Source organism: Ilyonectria robusta, assembly GCF_021365365.1.
Source record: "Ilyonectria robusta strain PMI_751 chromosome Unknown BGZ61scaffold_5, whole genome shotgun sequence".
Classification (NCBI taxonomy): Eukaryota; Fungi; Ascomycota; class Sordariomycetes; order Hypocreales; family Nectriaceae; genus Ilyonectria; species Ilyonectria robusta.
Window position 1 is genome coordinate 1317488 of NW_025764439.1, and position 18966 is coordinate 1336453.

At 51.0% G+C, this 18966-nt stretch overlaps 4 protein-coding genes across 4 annotated transcripts; 2 read left to right on the forward strand and 2 right to left on the reverse strand.

The window, feature by feature from the left end:
- Positions 1–546: 546 nt before the first annotated feature.
- On the forward strand, positions 547–1963 carry BGZ61DRAFT_446703 (actin cortical patch SUR7/pH-response regulator pali). Its single transcript, XM_046245237.1, has 3 exons — positions 547–769; positions 820–1126; positions 1191–1963. The coding sequence occupies exons 1-3, from the start codon at positions 647–649 to the stop codon at positions 1685–1687; spliced, it is 927 nt and encodes a 308-aa protein (XP_046107645.1). The 5' UTR covers positions 547–646; the 3' UTR covers positions 1688–1963.
- A 392-nt stretch (positions 1964–2355) lies between these two features.
- Positions 2356–4700, reverse strand: BGZ61DRAFT_586163 (major facilitator superfamily domain-containing protein). Its single transcript, XM_046256429.1, has 6 exons — positions 4517–4700; positions 4333–4466; positions 4160–4283; positions 3905–4111; positions 3519–3860; positions 2356–3468 (listed from the first exon to the last, which is right to left on the reverse strand). The coding sequence occupies exons 1-6, from the start codon at positions 4675–4677 to the stop codon at positions 2697–2699; spliced, it is 1740 nt and encodes a 579-aa protein (XP_046107646.1). The 5' UTR covers positions 4678–4700; the 3' UTR covers positions 2356–2696.
- Positions 4701–8220: 3520 nt separating this feature from the next.
- BGZ61DRAFT_586164 (uncharacterized protein) lies at positions 8221–15665 on the forward strand (the record flags this gene model as incomplete). The annotated part of the gene is made up of 9 exons (XM_046256430.1): positions 8221–8391; positions 8442–8498; positions 8560–8647; positions 8703–8768; positions 8817–9019; positions 9075–9315; positions 9362–9711; positions 9761–14126; positions 14173–15665. The coding sequence occupies 9 exons, from the start codon at positions 8221–8223 to the stop codon at positions 15663–15665; spliced, it is 7035 nt and encodes a 2344-aa protein (XP_046107647.1).
- Positions 15666–16155: 490 nt separating this feature from the next.
- BGZ61DRAFT_569325 (heterokaryon incompatibility protein-domain-containing protein) lies at positions 16156–18936 on the reverse strand (the record flags this gene model as incomplete). The annotated part of the gene is made up of 5 exons (XM_046256024.1): positions 16156–16314; positions 16346–16517; positions 16550–17696; positions 17748–18708; positions 18895–18936. The coding sequence occupies 5 exons, from the start codon at positions 18934–18936 to the stop codon at positions 16156–16158; spliced, it is 2481 nt and encodes an 826-aa protein (XP_046107648.1).
- Positions 18937–18966: the final 30 nt, after the last annotated feature.

The following is an 18966-nucleotide window of genomic DNA, read 5'->3' on the forward strand; positions in this document are numbered from 1 at the left end:
ATATCTCCTCGTAACAAAGCACTTTGTCCATCTTCACCTCAGAGAGGCGCAGCAGCAATAATGGAGGCGCTCTGCATCAAATACGATCGGTGTGGGCGCGTCGATTGGCCATCCCGCACCCGGCTAAGCCCGGGCCCACTATCGGCCCCACCTCCGGCTCGACCTTGGTTTCCTTTGCCGCCGTCCATTCGCAGAACCGGTTTTCCGGCCACCTCAGACAAAGCCCCGGCCCATGACGCAACCGCCGTTTGTTCCATGTCCTATCCTGGATGATTGGCGACACGACACTGGCTTGGAAGGCTTTGTTTCGACCGTGATTGGCATTCCCGCACCCGCGGCTGCTGCTACTGCTTGGGCACCCTTGGCGATGCGCTCATGCGCCGATTCCCTGATGGCCCTGACGTTGCTTGGGTCCTGTTTGTCGGCCAGCGTTGGCGCGTGCAGCACATCACTGCATTCCAGGCCGCCATGCATCATCATACATGGAGAAGGGAGGGAGCCTATTTAGACGTGTGCCTCCCCGACAGAGGCAAAGAAGCTTGGTTATTTTAGAGTCTGTTCATTCCTTAATTTTCATTTACGTCTAAAAAAGAAAATACACCAAAATCCAACCGAAACACCAACGCTACCTCAGACCACCGCAGCCATGCTGTCACGATTCTTCGTCTTCCTCCCCTTGGTGCTATCCTTGGTAGCCTTTATCCTCACCACCCTATGTCTCTTCGCAGGCAAGGACCAGGGATTTATGGAGGACTTCGCGATTGCTAGAGTGAGACAGTCCCGCTTCAAGGTATTTCCGACTACTGACTAAATTCCTAGGTAAACACATCAATGCTAGGGCACAACATCCTCGATTCCTCCAGCAACTCCCCCAGCAATTCCGGTGACGACGATGGCGGTATCCTGGATACTTTCAAAGACAAGTGGGACGAGGCCAAAGACGAGGCCAAGGATGCGATCAACGATATTACCGGCGAAATCGCAGACCAGCTGGCCGACGCTCTGGGGATTTCTGAGTGGTACTCCATCCACGTCATGGATGCCTGCGAGGGCCTCTTCAAGCCTAACGCCACGTCCCCTGGCGCTGGCCTCAACGTCACCGACTGCACCCAATCTCCCCCTGCTAGTAAGACCCCTTGGTATCTACCCATGCATGGCGCTTGTGAGAAACTGACAATGTGGTGATGCAGAGCGCTTCAACTTGAGCAAGATGCTCAACCGTGAGCTTAGCGCCGGCCCCGTCAACATCACTCTCGAGGACCTCAAATGGCCCGACGCCATCGACGACGCCATCGACGTGCTCAACTCGGCGCTACTAGCCCTTTTCATCTTCTACGTACTGGGCGTCGGCTTCTCTGGCCTAGCCATGCTTGCCTGCATCGCAGGCTTCTTCCTAGCGGGTCGTCGCAGCGTCGCTATTACAAACATGGCACTCGCCGCTCTTGCGGCAACATGCATCACCGTTGGCAGTATTATTATAACCGTGGCGGCCCACAAAGGCGCCGACAAGATCAACGACCTCGGTGACGACATCGGCCTCTCGGCGTCCGCGGGCTCCAAGTTCATTGCGCTGACATGGGTCTCCTCTGGGTTCATGATTGCTGCGACTATCTACTGGACCGCTCAGTTCTGCCTGATGAGACGAGAGAAGAAGCGAGAGTGGAAGCCCCGCAAGGGAAGCTACTAAAGTAGCCATCCGACATCTGTTTCTTGACGACTTTCTTTGAGTGATGACGGCTAGATTGGCTTGAGGGTCCCGGGTAGCGAATGCGAAATTGGGAATGGGTGCAAACATGATACCAGAGTGTGCTAAATGCGTTTCGGGCTGACATTCCCCCGAAATTGGAGTTTTGTTTTATCAAACGAAACATGTGATATGGGTACATATATCGGGTAATCTCATTAGGTTCTGTTTGAGATGGCTGGTCTATCTCAAATCCTATACAAATAATTCTGACTCTCATTTGCAAAGTGCGAGACGATGTGTGAATCACTATCCTTCCTGTTGTGCATCCACACCTCAACTGTCGCACGGAGATCGTCCATGCTTCCGCAGGATCTCACACCCCCTTGACTAACGATGACACTGGCCGTATCATGGTCTCGTGGACGCTCAAAGAGGACAATGGCGCCGTGTACAATCGGCTACATCTCTGCCTAACTTGGATCTGGCCGAGACCGTGTACGACGCACAAACTCTGAGTCGCTCAGAAAATGCCAACATGATCCCTCTGAGCCGATGTGCAACCACCCTGATGATGTCTAGCTAGCCGATCAGTCGGTTCATTTCCCAAGATGGGGTTGAATCCCGGTTTGGTTTGACTTCGTCTTGCAAAGGAACATTTGCCATGAAAATTATTGATAATCATGTAATTCATCATGGCGTACGAATTCCTTGTCTATCCGATAGGTAAGCAGGAGGGTCACAAATCCGCATGGACATGAAAAAAAAAAGCCCTGGTTTATTTCGAGTCTAATGCCTGCAATATCTCGATCACACCACGGGCTGAATACTATAGAAAGCCTCCTGTCCAGAATACAAAAAAGAAATGCTCCAGTTATGACCAGTCCCCCAAAAATTAATACAGTAACGCCGGTTTGTGCTACAAACGCCGGGAAAGTATCGCATATTTGCCGCCCGAGTTAGAGGTTCGTAGAGAATATTTCGAGGTGGAATATCGAAAGAAAAAACACGACTAGACGGGAGCACTGTCGCGTGTGATATCAGTCATCTCAGTTCCAGAATCGCTTCCCCGACGGGATGGGATATCATCCTTGTGCCAAGTCGTAAGTCTTTCGAGCGGAGCAGGGTGGCGCTCTAAGGTGAATACGGCGATGACAACCATGACGGCGCAAACTAGCATCATGACTTTGAGTTCTTCCGCAAAAGCACCCGCATACACATGCCTTATCAGGTCTTGAAGATCCAGCGGAAGGTCGAGGCTCGAGAGTGGCGAACGGTGGAGGTCTTGGAGCTGCTCCGGGGTCAAGTGATCTCCTAGATATTGGTTGACGTGGGCATTGAATATGACTGTGCATATCGATAGTCCAATGCAGCCACCTAGTACCCTGGTTTGCGAAACTGCGCCTTGGGCAGAGGCAAGTTCGCTGCGCTCTGCGGCCAGGATGCTCGTCATGATCGTCGCGGCGGAGAAAGAGAGGCCAACACCCAATCCGAAAATAACTTGAAACCCATATTGGGCTTTGACGCTTGCATCAGGGCCTGATAGCATCGACATCAAACCGACTCCAAGGAGCTGCAAACACGATGCCCCGAATAGGGTAATTGAGGTGTTGTTTTTCTTGCTGGATATCGCACCGCCCAAAAATGACCCGATCGCGCAGGCGCCTAGCAAAGGGAGGATATGTAGGCCTGCCATCAAGACGCCTTCTCGATTGACAATCTGGAACCGCTCTGGGATCACAATCGAAAGAGAGATGTAAGGGAATCCGGTGAACATGGTCACACTAAAGTCAAATAAGCAGGAATCGGAGAGGAGCGCGAAGGATGGACTTACAGAAGGCCTGAAGAATAGACTCGACGAAGCATTAGCCGAATTGGAAAGATCGGTTCAATTCGACGATACTCCTTCGTCGCAAGAAGTACCTCCCACCAGACAAACACGACCCAGCTAACTCCGGAGATAGCAAGGGCCGAAATGATTTCTGGGCTTTTCCATTCAAACGTTTGCGATCCTGCTTGTTGAACGGCAAACACGAGGAATCCAGAGCTGGTCAACAGCGTCGCACTGCCGATGAAGTCGATGCTTGTGAATGCCTTCCAAGAAAAAAAGTTGGCAACGTCCTCTTGCGGCCAAAAGTTTGTTATGCACAAGATTGTCACTAACCCAAAGGGAACGCTACACGGATTAGCCACGACCTTCAGATTTAGCCAGACACTTACTTGATGTTGAACAACCATCTCCAGTCCGAGAGCTGGGAAATGGCACCACCGATTATGGGCCCAAGCACGAATGCAACTGCGAGAGTAGCGCCGACCATGGCTCCAATTAGACTGGGCCGGTGTGATGGACCAACCTCGACCAGCCCGATCTGTGTCAGGCTGTAGAGACCGGAAGCTCCCATCCCCTGAAAAGCTCGGCAGACGATTCTAGTCTTTGTCAGTCAGGTTCAACGCGCAGGGGAACACCATACTCACAGTGCTGTCATGCTGGTTGCTGATCCGCACCCTTGTGAAAAGGCCACGAAGAACACCCACGATATCACGAGCATGTTTCGCCGTCCGTAAATGTCGCTGAGCTTTGAAATGCAAACAGCGAACCCTGTGACGCTTGTCAGATACCTCTTCCGTACCACAAGTTGGATTCATACCCATGTATGTCAGAAGATACGCCAGAACGATCCATGGCGCGTTGACAAAGTCGTTCAAGTCTTGTGAGACGGTGACGAGTGACGTTGATACGATCGAGGTATCGAGGCTGGAGAAGAGTAGTCCAGTGAGCAAACTAGATGCTGTTAGTACCAAGCCAGTCACCCTAGGACAATGGGTTCGCACGATAATACGAGCACCACCTGCTGTGGTCCGGTAACAGAATGCTTTTGTATCCCAGAGATGGCTGTCGAGGGTCGGCCTCTCCCGCCTCCCTCCTCTAGGGTCGCCATCTGACCAAGAGAGGGGTTAGGGTAGGGAAGCGACGCCGGATAGTCATTTGCCATGCTTGTTCTTGTGGTGTCGAAAGCGTCTTAGTATTTGGTTGTCGATAGGTGCAGGCTTGAGTAGGAGGAGATCGGTATGGCGTATCAGAACTGAAGCAGAGTGGGTGATGTTGGTGTCTTGTCCGTCCAGGTTGGGAGAGACGTGTTTGGTGCTTTGTTGCTGTGGCGAGGCAAACGGCAGGTGCTGGTCTCCGGGTAGTTCAAACGCTCAACGGCAGGTGCGGGCGGCAGGGAAGCGACGATAAGATGAAACCTCAGCCGTGATTTGAACGAAAAGTCGGCCTGGAATTGATGAGCAAGGTAGAACGGGGTCTGGTCTTTTGATATCAGAGTCGAAGTTTTTGGCGAAGGAGTCGATAGGTACGAAAACCCTCACCTTTCCCACAGACATCGTTTCTTTGAGACAGGCCGCCGTAGAAGGCAGTTTGAGACTGTTTTGTTGGTGCAGGCGACGGATTGAATATGTATTTGAGACATGCCGTCCTCGCGGTTGCACCATGGCGAGCGAACAACCATTCAGATGCATGGACCTCAAACCTCGTCTAGGGAGTTGAGCAGAGATCCCAAAGCAAGATGAGATCTTTTCTGACAGTGGCACGAGCAAAGAGGCGACGACTATGACGGGTGCTGTATAACCCAAGACTTCGCCATTGCGAGAGACACGGTTGTCTAGAATCAAGACGCGTGTAACGTGCATACGGGAGATGTGCGGAGTGAACCAGTGAACTAGTTCACCTATTCCCTGGAATTTGGCATCATGTTTATTTGCCACTCAAGTTTGGCTTGGATTGGTTTGCGAGTACGAGCTAGACCATTGTGCTTGAACAAAGTTGGACAGTCCGTCCGGCTCATGCGTTCCGGTGCAAGCGACCTAGCCTCGGCAAGACTGTAAGAAGCCGCCTGTGCTTTGTAACACATGGCTCAGCTCTGGAGGCCGGTCCGGTTCTGAAAGAAGTTATGCTTGCACGGGCTGTACCGCACTGCCATTCTTGTCGGATATCGGGAACCTTTGCGGGCCGTCTCCGCGTGGAGCATTTCTTTGCCACGGTCGGTAGAGCCTGGTCTACAGGTCACCTAATAATCCTTCGTACTTTGTATTATTCAGAAAGAGCGCCATCGGGCTTTGCTCTAGCAGGGCCGGCTGGCCAAGTGGTGATCTGGTTACAGGCCTCACTGCCGAGGCCACGCTCTTGGCTTTGCGTAGCGAGCGAATGAGTTGCGAAAGAGGTGGATGCCCAGAAAGGAGCAATTCGAACCGCTTGCCTCATCGCAGGGGGCTGTGTGGTAGAGTACGACCAAGATGACACCTTGGCCCTTACAGGTGCGGCCTCGCGTCGCCTCGTGTAACCAGGTTCCGCCACGCTCGCCACATGCGGCATTCTTTGTCAGTCGTGAGGCCAAGGGATTCACAGATACAACGTGCGAAGCTAGTGACCTAACACTGGGTGGCGAGATCGAGGTCTTGATACGAAAGGTGGTGTTCAGGATCCAGAGAGTTGCAGCGTGGAGTCGTGGAGTCGTGGACAATATCGGTCACGTGGGTCCCGACGACCTCACCTCTAGATTCCACGGCCACCTAGACATACCTAGCCATCCACTCAAGGCTTGATTCTGTACACATAGGATCTGCAGATTCTTTGCCGGTGTGTTTCCTGCATTCCACTCGCCAATGGAACTTCATTCGTTCCTTTGCTACTACAATCCCGGCGAGACGCGACTCTTGGGCTTCTGGCGCACAGTCGAAGACTGCTGGTCCGTCAGAGTGAATACCATCGATGCTCGGCAATTCATCCTGCAACGTCTCATCCCGCGTGTGGCGCGTTGAGTAATCGTGCAAACAGCTTCCGGGCCTAAGACCCAACCTAGGTCATCTCCGGAGGAACACTCCAGTCTCATTCAGCCAGAACCCGGAACGACCTGGCAAAGGGTTCGTGGCCCTCGAGCTCTTTCATCGGTACTCCCTATCTCTCACGCTGCGCCCTTTTCTTCTTATTTGTCTGTTGGATCCCGGTACACTTTGAGTTGTTCACATTAGGCTCCGTGCCCGCCACGTTGTCAGCGATGCGGCATGCACCTATCCGTATGACCTACAGGACTGGAAGATTCTACAGGCGGTGTAATTTTTATCATTGCTGACCGCTCATCAACCCTCGCTGCACTGACCGGCACTTTTGATGGCTTGTTTGGTGTTGAGGCAAATTCCATCTTTCAAGCTCGAGTGACAAAGGAATCACATTACACCCCCCCTGAGCGAGTCGCACTCGATTTCAGTTCTAGAATTTCGACAATGTCCTAGTTAGACGTAAATCTCCGCTTACAATCAGGCCTCGACATTGTTGTCTGTGCTTTATGAAGGGACAAAGGCTACTGCAGCAACCCGCTGTCGAGAGGGCGCCAGTGACTCGGTGTGTTTGACGCCGCAAAACACTCAATAATATGAGCTGACTGCAATGACTTGATTTCAATAACGGCAAATCATGTACTTGTGTTGAACTTATTGAAGATCCGAGGGAAATATGTTACCTGTTGTCCGAGGCTCACGCCCTCTGTACTGCTCACATGCCTTTTTCAGTTATTCCGATCAAAAGTCCACAGGCCACAGGGCTCGGACATCGCAGGACGATTCGTATCTCTTTACCCATGTCTTGCATTTGGCGGGTAGCTAATCCTCAATGAGCTCCGGTTTGCGTATCAGACTAGCAAACAACATTGCCGCATTTGTGATCTTAGAAGCCCAAAGCTTCCATTGACAGGATACGCCATTCACCGCTGATCCGTGGCGAAACTTTTCTTGTCTCTCCTTGCAATCTCAAACAAGCTCTTTCTCCAAAACCAGCCTAGAGTACAGGTACGCAATACATATCAAGCATCTCAGCGCTAGACCATGCAGAAAGCACCGCCCTTTGGAAGAATACATCCCATCAAACTCACAGAGATTCGCCTAGGTGGCTTACCTGAGCCCGTCGTTGAATCACGGGTCCTCACTGAAATATCCACGCAGGTTGGAGGAGAGATGCTAAGCCCAGTTGACGCCTGTTGGTGATTTACAGAGCCTCTAGGCAGACAAGGTAACTCAAACACTCGACACATGGGTGTGGGCCCAATTCCAGGCTCGTTGTGCATGGGGAAGCAATGCGCAGTCAAGTACCCAAACCTGCCAGAGGCGCTTCGACGAGGTGCTGGGGAACCGTGATCAATGACACTGCCACACTTCACCCTCTCTCCCGATTTCCCTTACATAAAACCCACTCATCCTTGACAGTTTAGCCAGAGTTCTCAGGGTTCGGCCAGAGCTAATGCGTCTTTGCCAGCTGCCAGTCTCTGTCTTCCGTCCCGCCGGACCGTTGGCCGGGCCAACAAAATATTCACCCTGCGTCGCCAACCAACTCGCTCGTGATTCACTCCATTACGCAATCGCTCTCGCAAATAAAGACACTCGGTCTTTTCTTCTTTTAACCTTCCCAAATTTCCTTCGCCTCACCATTGCTTGCTTTCCTGGTCACAATACAACACCTTCTAGACGCGCCTTGTGGAACCAGCACCATGGATGACATTGCGGTCATCGGCATGGGCCTGCGATTCCCGGGGAATGCTACGTCTCCAGAGGAACTATGGAAAGTTCTTGAGCGTGGGGAATCCCAGTGGTCCGAGTTTCCAAAAGACCGTCTCAACATTGATGGTTATTACCATCCCGGCGGCGAACGACAAGGCAGCGTATGTTGTCAGATTTCCTGTAATGCCCGCATCTTTCTAACCATTCACAGATCTCATTCCGCGGTGGGCACTTCATCAAGGGTGACTTCGCTTCTTTCGACGCTCCGGTATGTCCAAGTGTTCAAGATTCATCTTCTGGCTTTGTTGTCTGACTCTCTCATCCCCCAGTTTTTCTCGGTCGCAGCGGAAGATGCCAAGGCAATCGACCCCCAGCAAAGAATCCTCCTTGAGGTTTCGTACGAAGCTCTCGAAAATGGTAATTGCATCCTACTTTAAACTCACAATTGCCGAGGCTGATGCGAGAACAACAGCCGGAATTCGAAAGGAAGATATTGACGGAAGCGATGCTGCCGTCTACGTCGGGTCCTTTGTCAAAGGTAGAGTCAGTTATTCACCGCATGGAATTCGAAACTGACATGTCTTAGACTATGAACAAGTCTGTCTCCGAGATCCCGACTGGCAACCTCAGTATGCGGCTACTGGAAATGGCACTGCTATCATGTCAAACCGCATTTCCTACTTCTTCAACCTACATGGTCCAAGTATGACCATCGACACTGGGTGCAGTGGCAGCCTAGTTTCCGTCCATCTTGCTGCGCAAAGCCTTCGGTCGGGTGAAGCATCTCTCGTGAGTCACGGTATTCTCTTGCCCAGTCTTCCGATCAATGCTAACAACCCACCAGGCAATCGCAGCCGGTGCGGGGATGATTCTTACACCAAACACGATCATGCCGATGACTGCACTGAACTTTCTTAGTCCAGATGGAAAGTGCTTCACGTTCGATTCTCGTGCCAACGGGTACGGAAGAGGTGAAGGCATCGGTGTTGTCATTCTAAAACGCCTTTCTGATGCAATCCGGGACAACGATACAATCCGAGCCGTCATTAGAGGCTCGAAAGTGAATCAGGATGGCCACACGACTGGTGCGTCGCATTATTCACAACGCTTTTATTTTGCTAATGATTCAAGGCATCACACTTCCAAGCAAGGAAGCTCAAGTCGCAAACATTCGTTCAGTTTACGACTCAGCTGGGCTGGATTTCAACCAAACCGGATATGTTGAGTGTCATGGGACGGGCACTCAGGCTGGAGATTGGCGCGAGCTCAAGGCCATCTCCGAGTCCTTGGGTTCGGAGCGTGCCATTGGTAATCCAATTGTTGTCGGCTCAGTGAAGCCAAACATTGGCCATCTTGAAGGTGCCGCTGGTGTCGCCGGCTTGATCAAGGGTGTTCTCACTTTGGAGCATGGGAAGATCCCACCCAACATCAACTTCGAGAAGGGGAATCCCAATATCGATTTTGAAGGTTGGAGAGTCAGGGTATGGCTGCTAATACATTGTGCACTGTAATGTTAGCTAACATTGCCAGGTTCCTAGGGAAATGCTTGACTGGCCGCTTTCCGGCCTTCGACGCGTTAGTGTCAATTGCTTCGGTTTCGGAGGCACCAATGCACACGTTATTTTGGACGAAGCGCCCCAATACATGTCTGTTCGTGGCCTAAAGGGCAACCACAACTCCTCTGAGAGCAAGACCGCCGACGAGGTTATTCCTCCCAACCACGATCAGCATGTTTCTAATGGAAACTGTGTACCACCTGCTGAGCCTCAGCTCTTCTTCTTCTCATCTCACGAAAAGGCGGGCATCAGAAGGCTCATGGAATCCCATCTTCCATACCTGAACTCGAAACACGAAGACTCGTCAATCTCACCGAGATTCCTTCGAGACTACGCCTATACACTTGGCGCACGTCGATCCAACCTAGAGTGGAAGCATACCATCATCGCCAAGTCTCTTGGGGACCTCCTTTTCCAAATTCGGTGCTCTCCTGATGCTCGCTTGAGTCGAACCTCCAAGGGCAAGAAACCGAGGATTTGTTTCGTCTTTTCCGGCCAAGGCGCCCAGTTTGCACAGATGGGCAAAGACTTATTGTCTTTCCCGGCCTTTCGTGAAAGTTTGAGCTCAGCCTCCAATTACATGAAAGATGTTCTTGGCAGCCCCTTTGATCTCCTGGAAGAGATCTTGAAGGGTCCCTGCGACTCGCAGATTTCCAACCCAGAAATATCTCAACCAGCAACCACCGCGCTACAGGTGGCACTTGTCACACTCTTCGGAACTTTCTCCATCATCCCCAAGTTCGTCATTGGTCATTCCTCTGGTGAGATTGCTGCTGCATTCGCATCCGGTGCCATCTCCAGGGAGACAGCATGGGAGGTCGCTTACTACCGCGGCCTCGCTGCTTCAACCATTCGTCAGAAGGGCGGATGCCAAGGCGCCATGATAGTCGTCGGTCTGTCACTCAACAGCGCTCAAGCTTATATCAAACGGAGTCCCTATCCTCTCGAGGTTGCTTGCATCAATAGCCCTCGCTCGACTACATTTTCTTGCACTGCTGAGGTTGTTGACTCTGTTTTGGCCGACTTGAGTCAAAAAAAGATTTTCCATCGACGTCTCTCAGTTACCACAGCCTACCATTCTTCTCACATGAAGCTGGTTGAAGATGACTACAGGAACGCCATTGCCAACATCACCACCTGCAAGCTTCCTCCGACAGCGACTATGTTCTCTTCCGTCACTGGTGTACCCTTGGAAAAGTCTGATCTGGACAAACACTATTGGGTCAACAATATGGTGTCTCCTGTTCAGTACATGAGCGCGATGAAATCCATGATGAGCCTTCCGGCCGAGGTGCGACCTGACATGATCATTGAACTGAGTCCCAGCGCAGCTCTAAGGTCGCTGACGCTGGACAATCTCTCCGATACTGGGTTGTCTGAATTGCCGACCTACCACTCGATCCTTGAGCGCAATTGCCCTGGGGTTTGGTCCACCTTGGAGGTAGTCAGCGAATTGTGGACTCGGGGGTGTCCTATCGAGATGAAGCATGTGGTGTCACGAGTCTCCGACCACTATCCGCCCCAATGTCTCGCTGATCTTCCACCATATCCCTGGAACCATACGAAGTCGTACTGGCACGAGTCTCACTTAGGTCAAGCGAATCGATTCAGGGAGTTCCCTCGGCAAGATCTAATTGGCGCACCTACTGCCGATGCCATCTCTTTCGAACCCCGATGGCGCGGGTTTTTTCGCATCTCGGAGAATCCATGGCTTCAGGATCATCAAGTTCAGAAGACAATCGTCTACCCTGCCGCAGGAATGGTCACTATGGCCCTCCAGGGAGCTACCCAATTGACCAAGGACAAGAACAACCTGTTGGGATACGAGGTCACTAACATGCGAATTGACAAGGCAATGGTCATTCCCACTACTACCCATGGCCTAGAGATGGCGATGAACTTCAAGCAGGGCTCTCAAGGCGGTCGTTCCTTTGAGTTCACGATCTATTCGAAACAGCTTGAGGGGCCTTGGGAACAGCATGCCACAGGCTCGATACAAGTTCGATACAAGCACCGGGACTTGGTGAGAAGCTTCAGCGAGCACAGTACTCGATTCGAATCACTGAAAGGCAAATGCACCGAATCTATCATCCCCAGGCAGCTGTATGAAGTCCTTGACATTGTCGGCATGAATTATGGCCCCTTGTTCCAGAACATTAGCGAGATCTCCAAGGGAAACAACGCCTGCATCAGTAAGGTTCGGATTCCTGACACCAAGTCCAAGATGCCTGCCAAGTTTGAGTATCCTCATCTGATTCACCCTGCCACACTCGATTCAATGTTTCAGAGTCTGTTTGCGATTGACAACGAACCCATGGTGCCGACATTTATCAGTAGCCTCTTTGTCTCGGCCGATATTTCGACAGACATTAACAGAGAGTTCACTGGCTATGCTACTGCTAGTCGAGCAGGTATTCGCAATGCGACTGCTAACATTGCCATGGCTCAGGGTGACTGGGAGCAACCCTCTGTCATCATTGAGGGACTTCATTTCACAGGCTTGTCTGGCCCATCGCTTGGGCCCAATGGCTTCTTGCCAAATCATCGCAATCTATGTACTGAGGTTATCTGGGCAGAAGACATTGCATTCGCGGATTTCAAAACTCTCGATGAATTGGTGGAGTTACTGGCTCACAGGTATCCGGGCCTGTCCATCCTCCAAGTCGGTGGGAGCTCGTTTGTTGCTAAGAAAATTCTTGAAAAGCTGGCATTCAGGGTGAACCAAACACCCCGTCTCGCAAGGTACACCATTGGAAAGGATGATCGTCGAGCCGCAGCCGAGATCTTATCTCATGTCAAAGGCACAGTCGTGGAGTCTTTCGTCGAGGTGAGGCCAGTGGACGGTTCTGAGCCCTTACCAGACTATCACCTGATCCTCGTCTGCAGAGACGACAACTTGAGTGTTTCCGGCCTGCTCAAGCACCTCAAACCAGACGGTTTTCTTCTTGAACAGTGTGGTGGCTCCATAGGACAGACTATCAAACACTGGAAAGATGGCGAACCGGATTTCTCTGTCCACCGGCAAACTCTCCCCCAAGAGCCCTCACTTATTTTGGACGTCATCATAATGGTGCCCAGTGATCCTCACCCATTGACCAGCACTCTTTCTGCGAATATCACCCACTGCATATATGATTTCGGCTTTCCTTCAGTGACTATGAAAGATGACCAGATCTTGGACAGCCTCGAGGCGATTAAGGGCAAGGTGGTTGTCTCGCTTCTTGACTTCGCCAACACACCTGACCAGCTTCCTTTCGTCTTTGGTTGGACGGAGGCCAAATTTAACGCATTCCATGCCTTGCAAAAATCTGCAAAAGGAATTATTTGGATCACTCACGCTGCTCATATGAAGCCGCTCAACCCAGCGGGTGCTCCAATGGTTGCTTTGGCCAGAACACTCATGTCAGAAGACCCGCTCAAGACAATTGTGACCTTCGATCTAGGAGCTTACACAATCCCAACCAACCCATCCGTTGCGAGCGCCATTTCTCGTGTCATGCTACAGACGTTTACTCCCAATCGAGGCTCTGCCTATCGGGAGTTGGAGTATGCTGAAGAACATGGGAAACTCTTCATTCCACGCCTAGTTCCCATCAACACTCTCAACAGGTTAATTGAAGAAGGGAGCTCTCCAGATACCACAATCCAATCTTTCCACCAAACTGAAAGCTGCATCAAGCTGCAGATTTCTAAACCGGGTCTTTCTGACGACGGTCTTCTGTTTTCTACGGTCCGTGATTCGGCACCCAGCACTGACGAAGTGGAAATCATCTTCGAAAGCGCAACTGTCAACCATGTTGACTTGGAGGTCCTTATGGGACGAACTGTTGATTCTGAGATTGGTCTAGATGTCATTGGCCGCGTTGGTCGAATTGGAGACAGCGTGTCCAGCTTTGTAACAGGTGATTCGGTTGCAGCTGTAGTCTCTGATGGCGCCATCCAGAACAGGAGTAACGTCCACAGCTCGCTAGTTCGAAAGAAGGCATCAAATCTGCCTCTTAGTCAAACCGCCAGCGCCTATCACGCCCTAACCAGAGTTGGGCGACTCGGGTATGGGAGAACCGTTCTTGTCCATGCTGGAGCAAGCTCCCATGGTCTGTCTGCATTGCATGTTGCGTGCCGGCTGGGTGTAGAAGCCTTTGCAACTATCATGGGGCCAAATCTTGCAAAGCAGCGAGCTCTTCTTGAGCGCAATGGCCTCGGGGCCAGTCACATCCTTGAGGCGGACTCGGATAACTTCGCCAGGGCTGTCCAAGACCTGACTGGTGGAAGGGGTGTTGACATGGTCTACAACTCGACTCAACAGCACATCGAGGCCAACTTTTCCTGTGTCCGCAAAAGTGAGTGACATGATCCGCTTCTCTAACACTGTGCTAACTTTGAAAGGTGGGACTATTGTCCAATTCAGAAACAAATCTCCCTGTCCGCCAGCAATTCAGCTGCCTCCGAGCTCAATTTCATTCATCAACTTCGACTTTGCGCAACTCTTGAAAGATGAGCCCGAATACATCGCGGAGTTGCTCGACGAGACTTCACAACTTCTTGAGAAACATGGATGGGAATCCATGACGGATCTCAATCTCAGCACGAACAATCTGCTCTCAATCCAGGAAGCATTCCAGTCCATTCAGAAGAGCCCATATCTCGGAGTTGTTTCCATCGATGGCAACCGTCAGAGCGCGCCTGAGGTAAAAGTTGCTGTCCCAAAACTCCTCCGGCCCCTCTGCGACGCCATTTTTGACGACAGAACGTATCTCCTCGCTGGTGGCTTGGGCGGTCTTGGTCGGAGCATCTGTGAACTCATTGTCAACAATGGTGCTCGTCATGTCGCCTTCCTATCGCGATCTGGTGCTTCCTCCGAAGCATCTAGTCAGTTCATCGCAGACCTCCAGACAATGGGCATCGATGCAAGGTTCTTCCAAGTTGACATTTGCGATGCCAGTGCACTGGAGGAGACTAATGCCATGATCTGTAAAGAGATGCCTCCTGTCGCGGGAGTCTTCCAATGTGCAGCTGTCATCAAGGATGCCGTTTTCGACAACATGAGCTACTCCGACTGGCTCACTGCGACAAAGCCCAAAATCACCGGCTCTACCAACCTCTTGTCAGTCATACCTCGCAAAAACCAGGCCGAACCCTTCTTCATCTTCCTCTCAAGTTCGGCCAGCGTGATTGGTAATCGTGCGCAGGCCAACTATGCCGCTGGGAATTGCTTCGAGGATGCCCTTGCACGGAAAAGTCGCATTCTCAACAAGCACGCAGTCTCCATCAACCTAGGCCCCGTTCTTGGTGCGGGCATGCTCGCAGATGATGAGGAGACCCTTGACAAGCTTCGAGCCAGTGGCTTTTACGGCATTCGCCATCAGGATTTCTTGTCCATGATCAGCCATGCCATCACCATGGAGATTGATCCTCTGATCTCCATGCCTCCACAGGTTATCATGGGTGTCGGTACTGGCGGTCTTATCAAACAGAACAAGCCCGCAGACCCATACTGGTCCCGCACGGCTCTATACAGCTATCTTGATCTTGTTGACATGCCGCCTCCGGACCTTTCCGCCGTCAACGGCTCTGAGAGGGTCGACATGAAGTCCATGCTAGCTTGTTGCACCGATCCAGACTCGGCCGCAGAGATCATCTGTACAAGTCTCTCCCATATGCTAGCCAAGTCCATGAACATGCTGCCCGAAGAGATTGACACAGGGAAACCGCCGAATGTCTATGGTGTCGATTCCCTAGTCGCAGTTGGAGTGCGCAACTGGGTTGTCTCTAATTGTGGCGTGCTGGTCTCGGTTTTCGAGGTATTGAGCGACAAGACAGTTGCTGAGCTCGCGACATTTATTGCCGAGAAGGGGCGCTTTGGTGTTGATCAGGTTTGAGTTTAGTGGATGTGTAATTATGGAATGAGGCTATAGAGCAGTGCAAGAAATACGGTGGTAGAGTTGAAAATTGTGGTCAGATTAGAGAGGCGAAATCATAGATTGATGCTACGCCTTATCCCGCACACAAGCCCATCGGGCTCGTTAATAAAAAACTTCTCCTTGAGACAATGCAAAATTAGTGATGGCCGTCTTTAACAGTTTATTGCCCATGTATAAGGTCGTTAAATCACCTTCCTATGGGAGAAGGCGGATCACATACACCCGAATACGCGTCTCTCAATGAAGCGAGAACTAGACGAGGCCAACCAACAAGGACCCCTTAGCTCTCTTAACAACCACGACCATCAGGCTCCAGTCCTTCTTCACGTTGATTTACAGGACATTCTTTTCTGGAACGATTTGTATGATAGATGAAGGTAGCGAGCCCATCCATAACTTCTCATCCGAATCCCAAGCAATTACTCTCGAATTTAGCAATCAAGAAATATCAATTATAGTAGACATAAGTTCGATTGCTTTCCAGTTTCCAACCAATTTCCTTGTGCCTCTTTCTCTTCGTAAGATGTAGTATCTCGAATGGTCCACAAACCCACACGCTGAAATCGGGTGTCAAGGCCTGGTTTGTTAGAGCGGACAAGAACCAGGCCTGCTACACCTTTAGCAATCTCAAGACACACAACCGATATCTCCTCATTCAGGATGGGGTCTTCTCCTGGCACGTCAGCTAGTACGTTAGCAAATGGCCTGTCCTTGTTATGTTCATCGGCCACCAAGAGTCCCTCCTTGACAATCCACACCGCTTCCCGTGTGCGGCCTTTCACCTCCAAAAAGCTGAGCCATAAGTCATCCCTGTCAAAGGATCAGACAACTCCTCTTCGTACCAAAGGTGTTCATTAACAGAACACTCCAAAACCTCGAGTGTCTCAAATGTCCAGTTGCGAGGTGCTTCCCAGACAATGACAGCGGAGTCAACAGACAGCCATGACCATGAGGGACAACGGCTGTCCAGTCGGCGTGGCTTTCCAGAAGTAGACTCATCCCTCTTCCAGAGCAAGTCCTGTTTGAGGAAATTGAGCCATAGTCCAGCCTTGTATTCTGAGCGCAACATCTTCTTATACTCCATTGCTATCCCATAGATTGCGAGTGGCTTGTCCGACGGATTGTGGAGATGCCTTCGCGTGTAGTTCTTAACTAAAGGCTGCCAGCATCGGTAAAGAATATTTTCCGGCTTCTTCCATAGGTCCGAAATGTCTTTGCCAACCGTCCCCCCGCTGGTTGGTGGCGCAAGCTTCCTCCATTCCTTCAGATCGAAGCTCTGTGGCATCAGTCGACAGGTTCTCCTTAGTTGCTGAGTTCCAAACTCTAAGATACGGCTCGCGTTGACGTGCTCTTGCAGAGTCCAGGCTCGACTCTGGATTGGTTCGTCCGCTGCGTCAATGTCCTGATATAGATTCAGGGCTCCCAACTCTCCGTCCGGGAGAATGTACGGTATTGTAGCAAGCTCGGGATGTCTGGGTGCCAAAAACCCTTGTCGGCAAGATCTAGCACTTGCAGCCGAAATTGTGACGTACGCTGCCTCAAAGATCTCGGACATTCTGGGGATTTCCCTCCTCTGGTCTGCGATATCATCTTGTATGATGCAGACAGCGTCAACCCAAAGGTAGCGCAACTTCAACTTCCTGGTGGCCTCTATGGCGTCCTGTATTGTCAGGGCTAGCTGGTGGGTTGGAATATCCTGAGTCAAAGTCGGTAGGGTCTCGGATGTCAACATGCAGCCTTGGCTGCCTCCCCAGCAGTAACTCAAAGCAGCGTACCTCCCTGCTTGGTCCCCTTGCGTTTGAATCAACTTGACCTTGCTGCCTTTAATTTCGAGCACTCGCGCCGGCATATAAGCCCTGTTTGAGCCTCTACATTCCGCGTGGTTCTTGTGGCATTCGCCGAGCCATTTCCGAGATAACTCAAAATTCTCATCGGATGCGACGTCACTGTTCAGTGGTCTACCACTGATGTAGTCTGCGGCTGGCACATCTTCATCGATTGTTAGCGATGTGGAGCTATAATGTTTTGGGGTTTTCTAACCTCTACTCACGAAAACTCCCAAGGAGCCATGATACTCAGAACCAAGGTTGTCTGGGGTACCAGATTCGAGTATTATCGATGAAATATCTCGACTTTCCGGTTGACGATGAATGAGCGAGAGGGAAAAGTAGCGGCCATCCCCGTTGCTTAATTTAAACATCGGGGTACAATTCTGTAGCCATTTGAAGACTGTACAATGACATTCCGCAGCTTCTTTCACATCTGAAAGAGTAAAGAAGTGGCTCTTGTGTTCAGCTTTTGGCTCCAGCTCCGTTGCATTAATGAGTAAACGTCGACAGTGGGAGCAACTGTGGGCTCCCTCAGGGATCATCGAAGCCCACGTCTTGAAATCGATGTGTGATTCCCGGACGGAGAAGAGAGTCTTCAATCCATTTCCTTGTATTTCATGGTGTTTGACTTCTGGGATCATTTGTTGAATGGGTGTCTGTTTCTCTGGTCTGGGCATTTGCGGTGATGGTAAAATGGGTAATCCGTGTTCACTCTCGTCAATCACTGGTGACGCCTCCTGGAAGCCCAAGTTTACTGTGCTCGTGGATTGGTGCTTCTCTAGTGGCGTAAAATTAGAAGGGGCCGGTGATGTGGGCCAGTCCGGGGTTCTCTTCTGGTCAATACTTTCGGGCAGACTCTGGGCAGGACCAGTCGAAATCTCGTGGCCGTAGGTTAAATAATGTTGATCATCTTCGGAATATTTGAACCAATCTAGGAGAGCCTCTAGGTTATGACGCCAAGGAGATGTTGGTCCATCTCCTTCGAGAGATGGATAATAGTTGCCATAGGCATCACCGTCCAGGTCATCGTCCAAGTCGGCATAATTTAACCCATCGCTTTGTCGCCTCTCGGCTTCTGAGACTTTATCAAATTGGAGATCTGCTGGGTTTGAGTTGAGACCTTTCGAATGGTCCAGCCGATCAAGGAGGGATGAAACGTGAAGGCCCATCGACTAAGTTCAGCAGGAATTGCAATATTAGAGGAAATTCTCACGCAATGAGTCAATGCGGAGGCAAAAAGTCCGAGGTAAAGACTGCAGGGAGAGAGCAGCTCATATCTATGCACTTGTCCCGATTGCACGCTACATAGGCTTACAGGGGTCTAATGTTTCGCCGGAATGTATATTGTTGTGGCTTACTGGAAACCCTCCATTTGAAGCTGAGTCAAGCCAAGCCTGCATATTTTAGACGCTATTGATTATTGCATATGA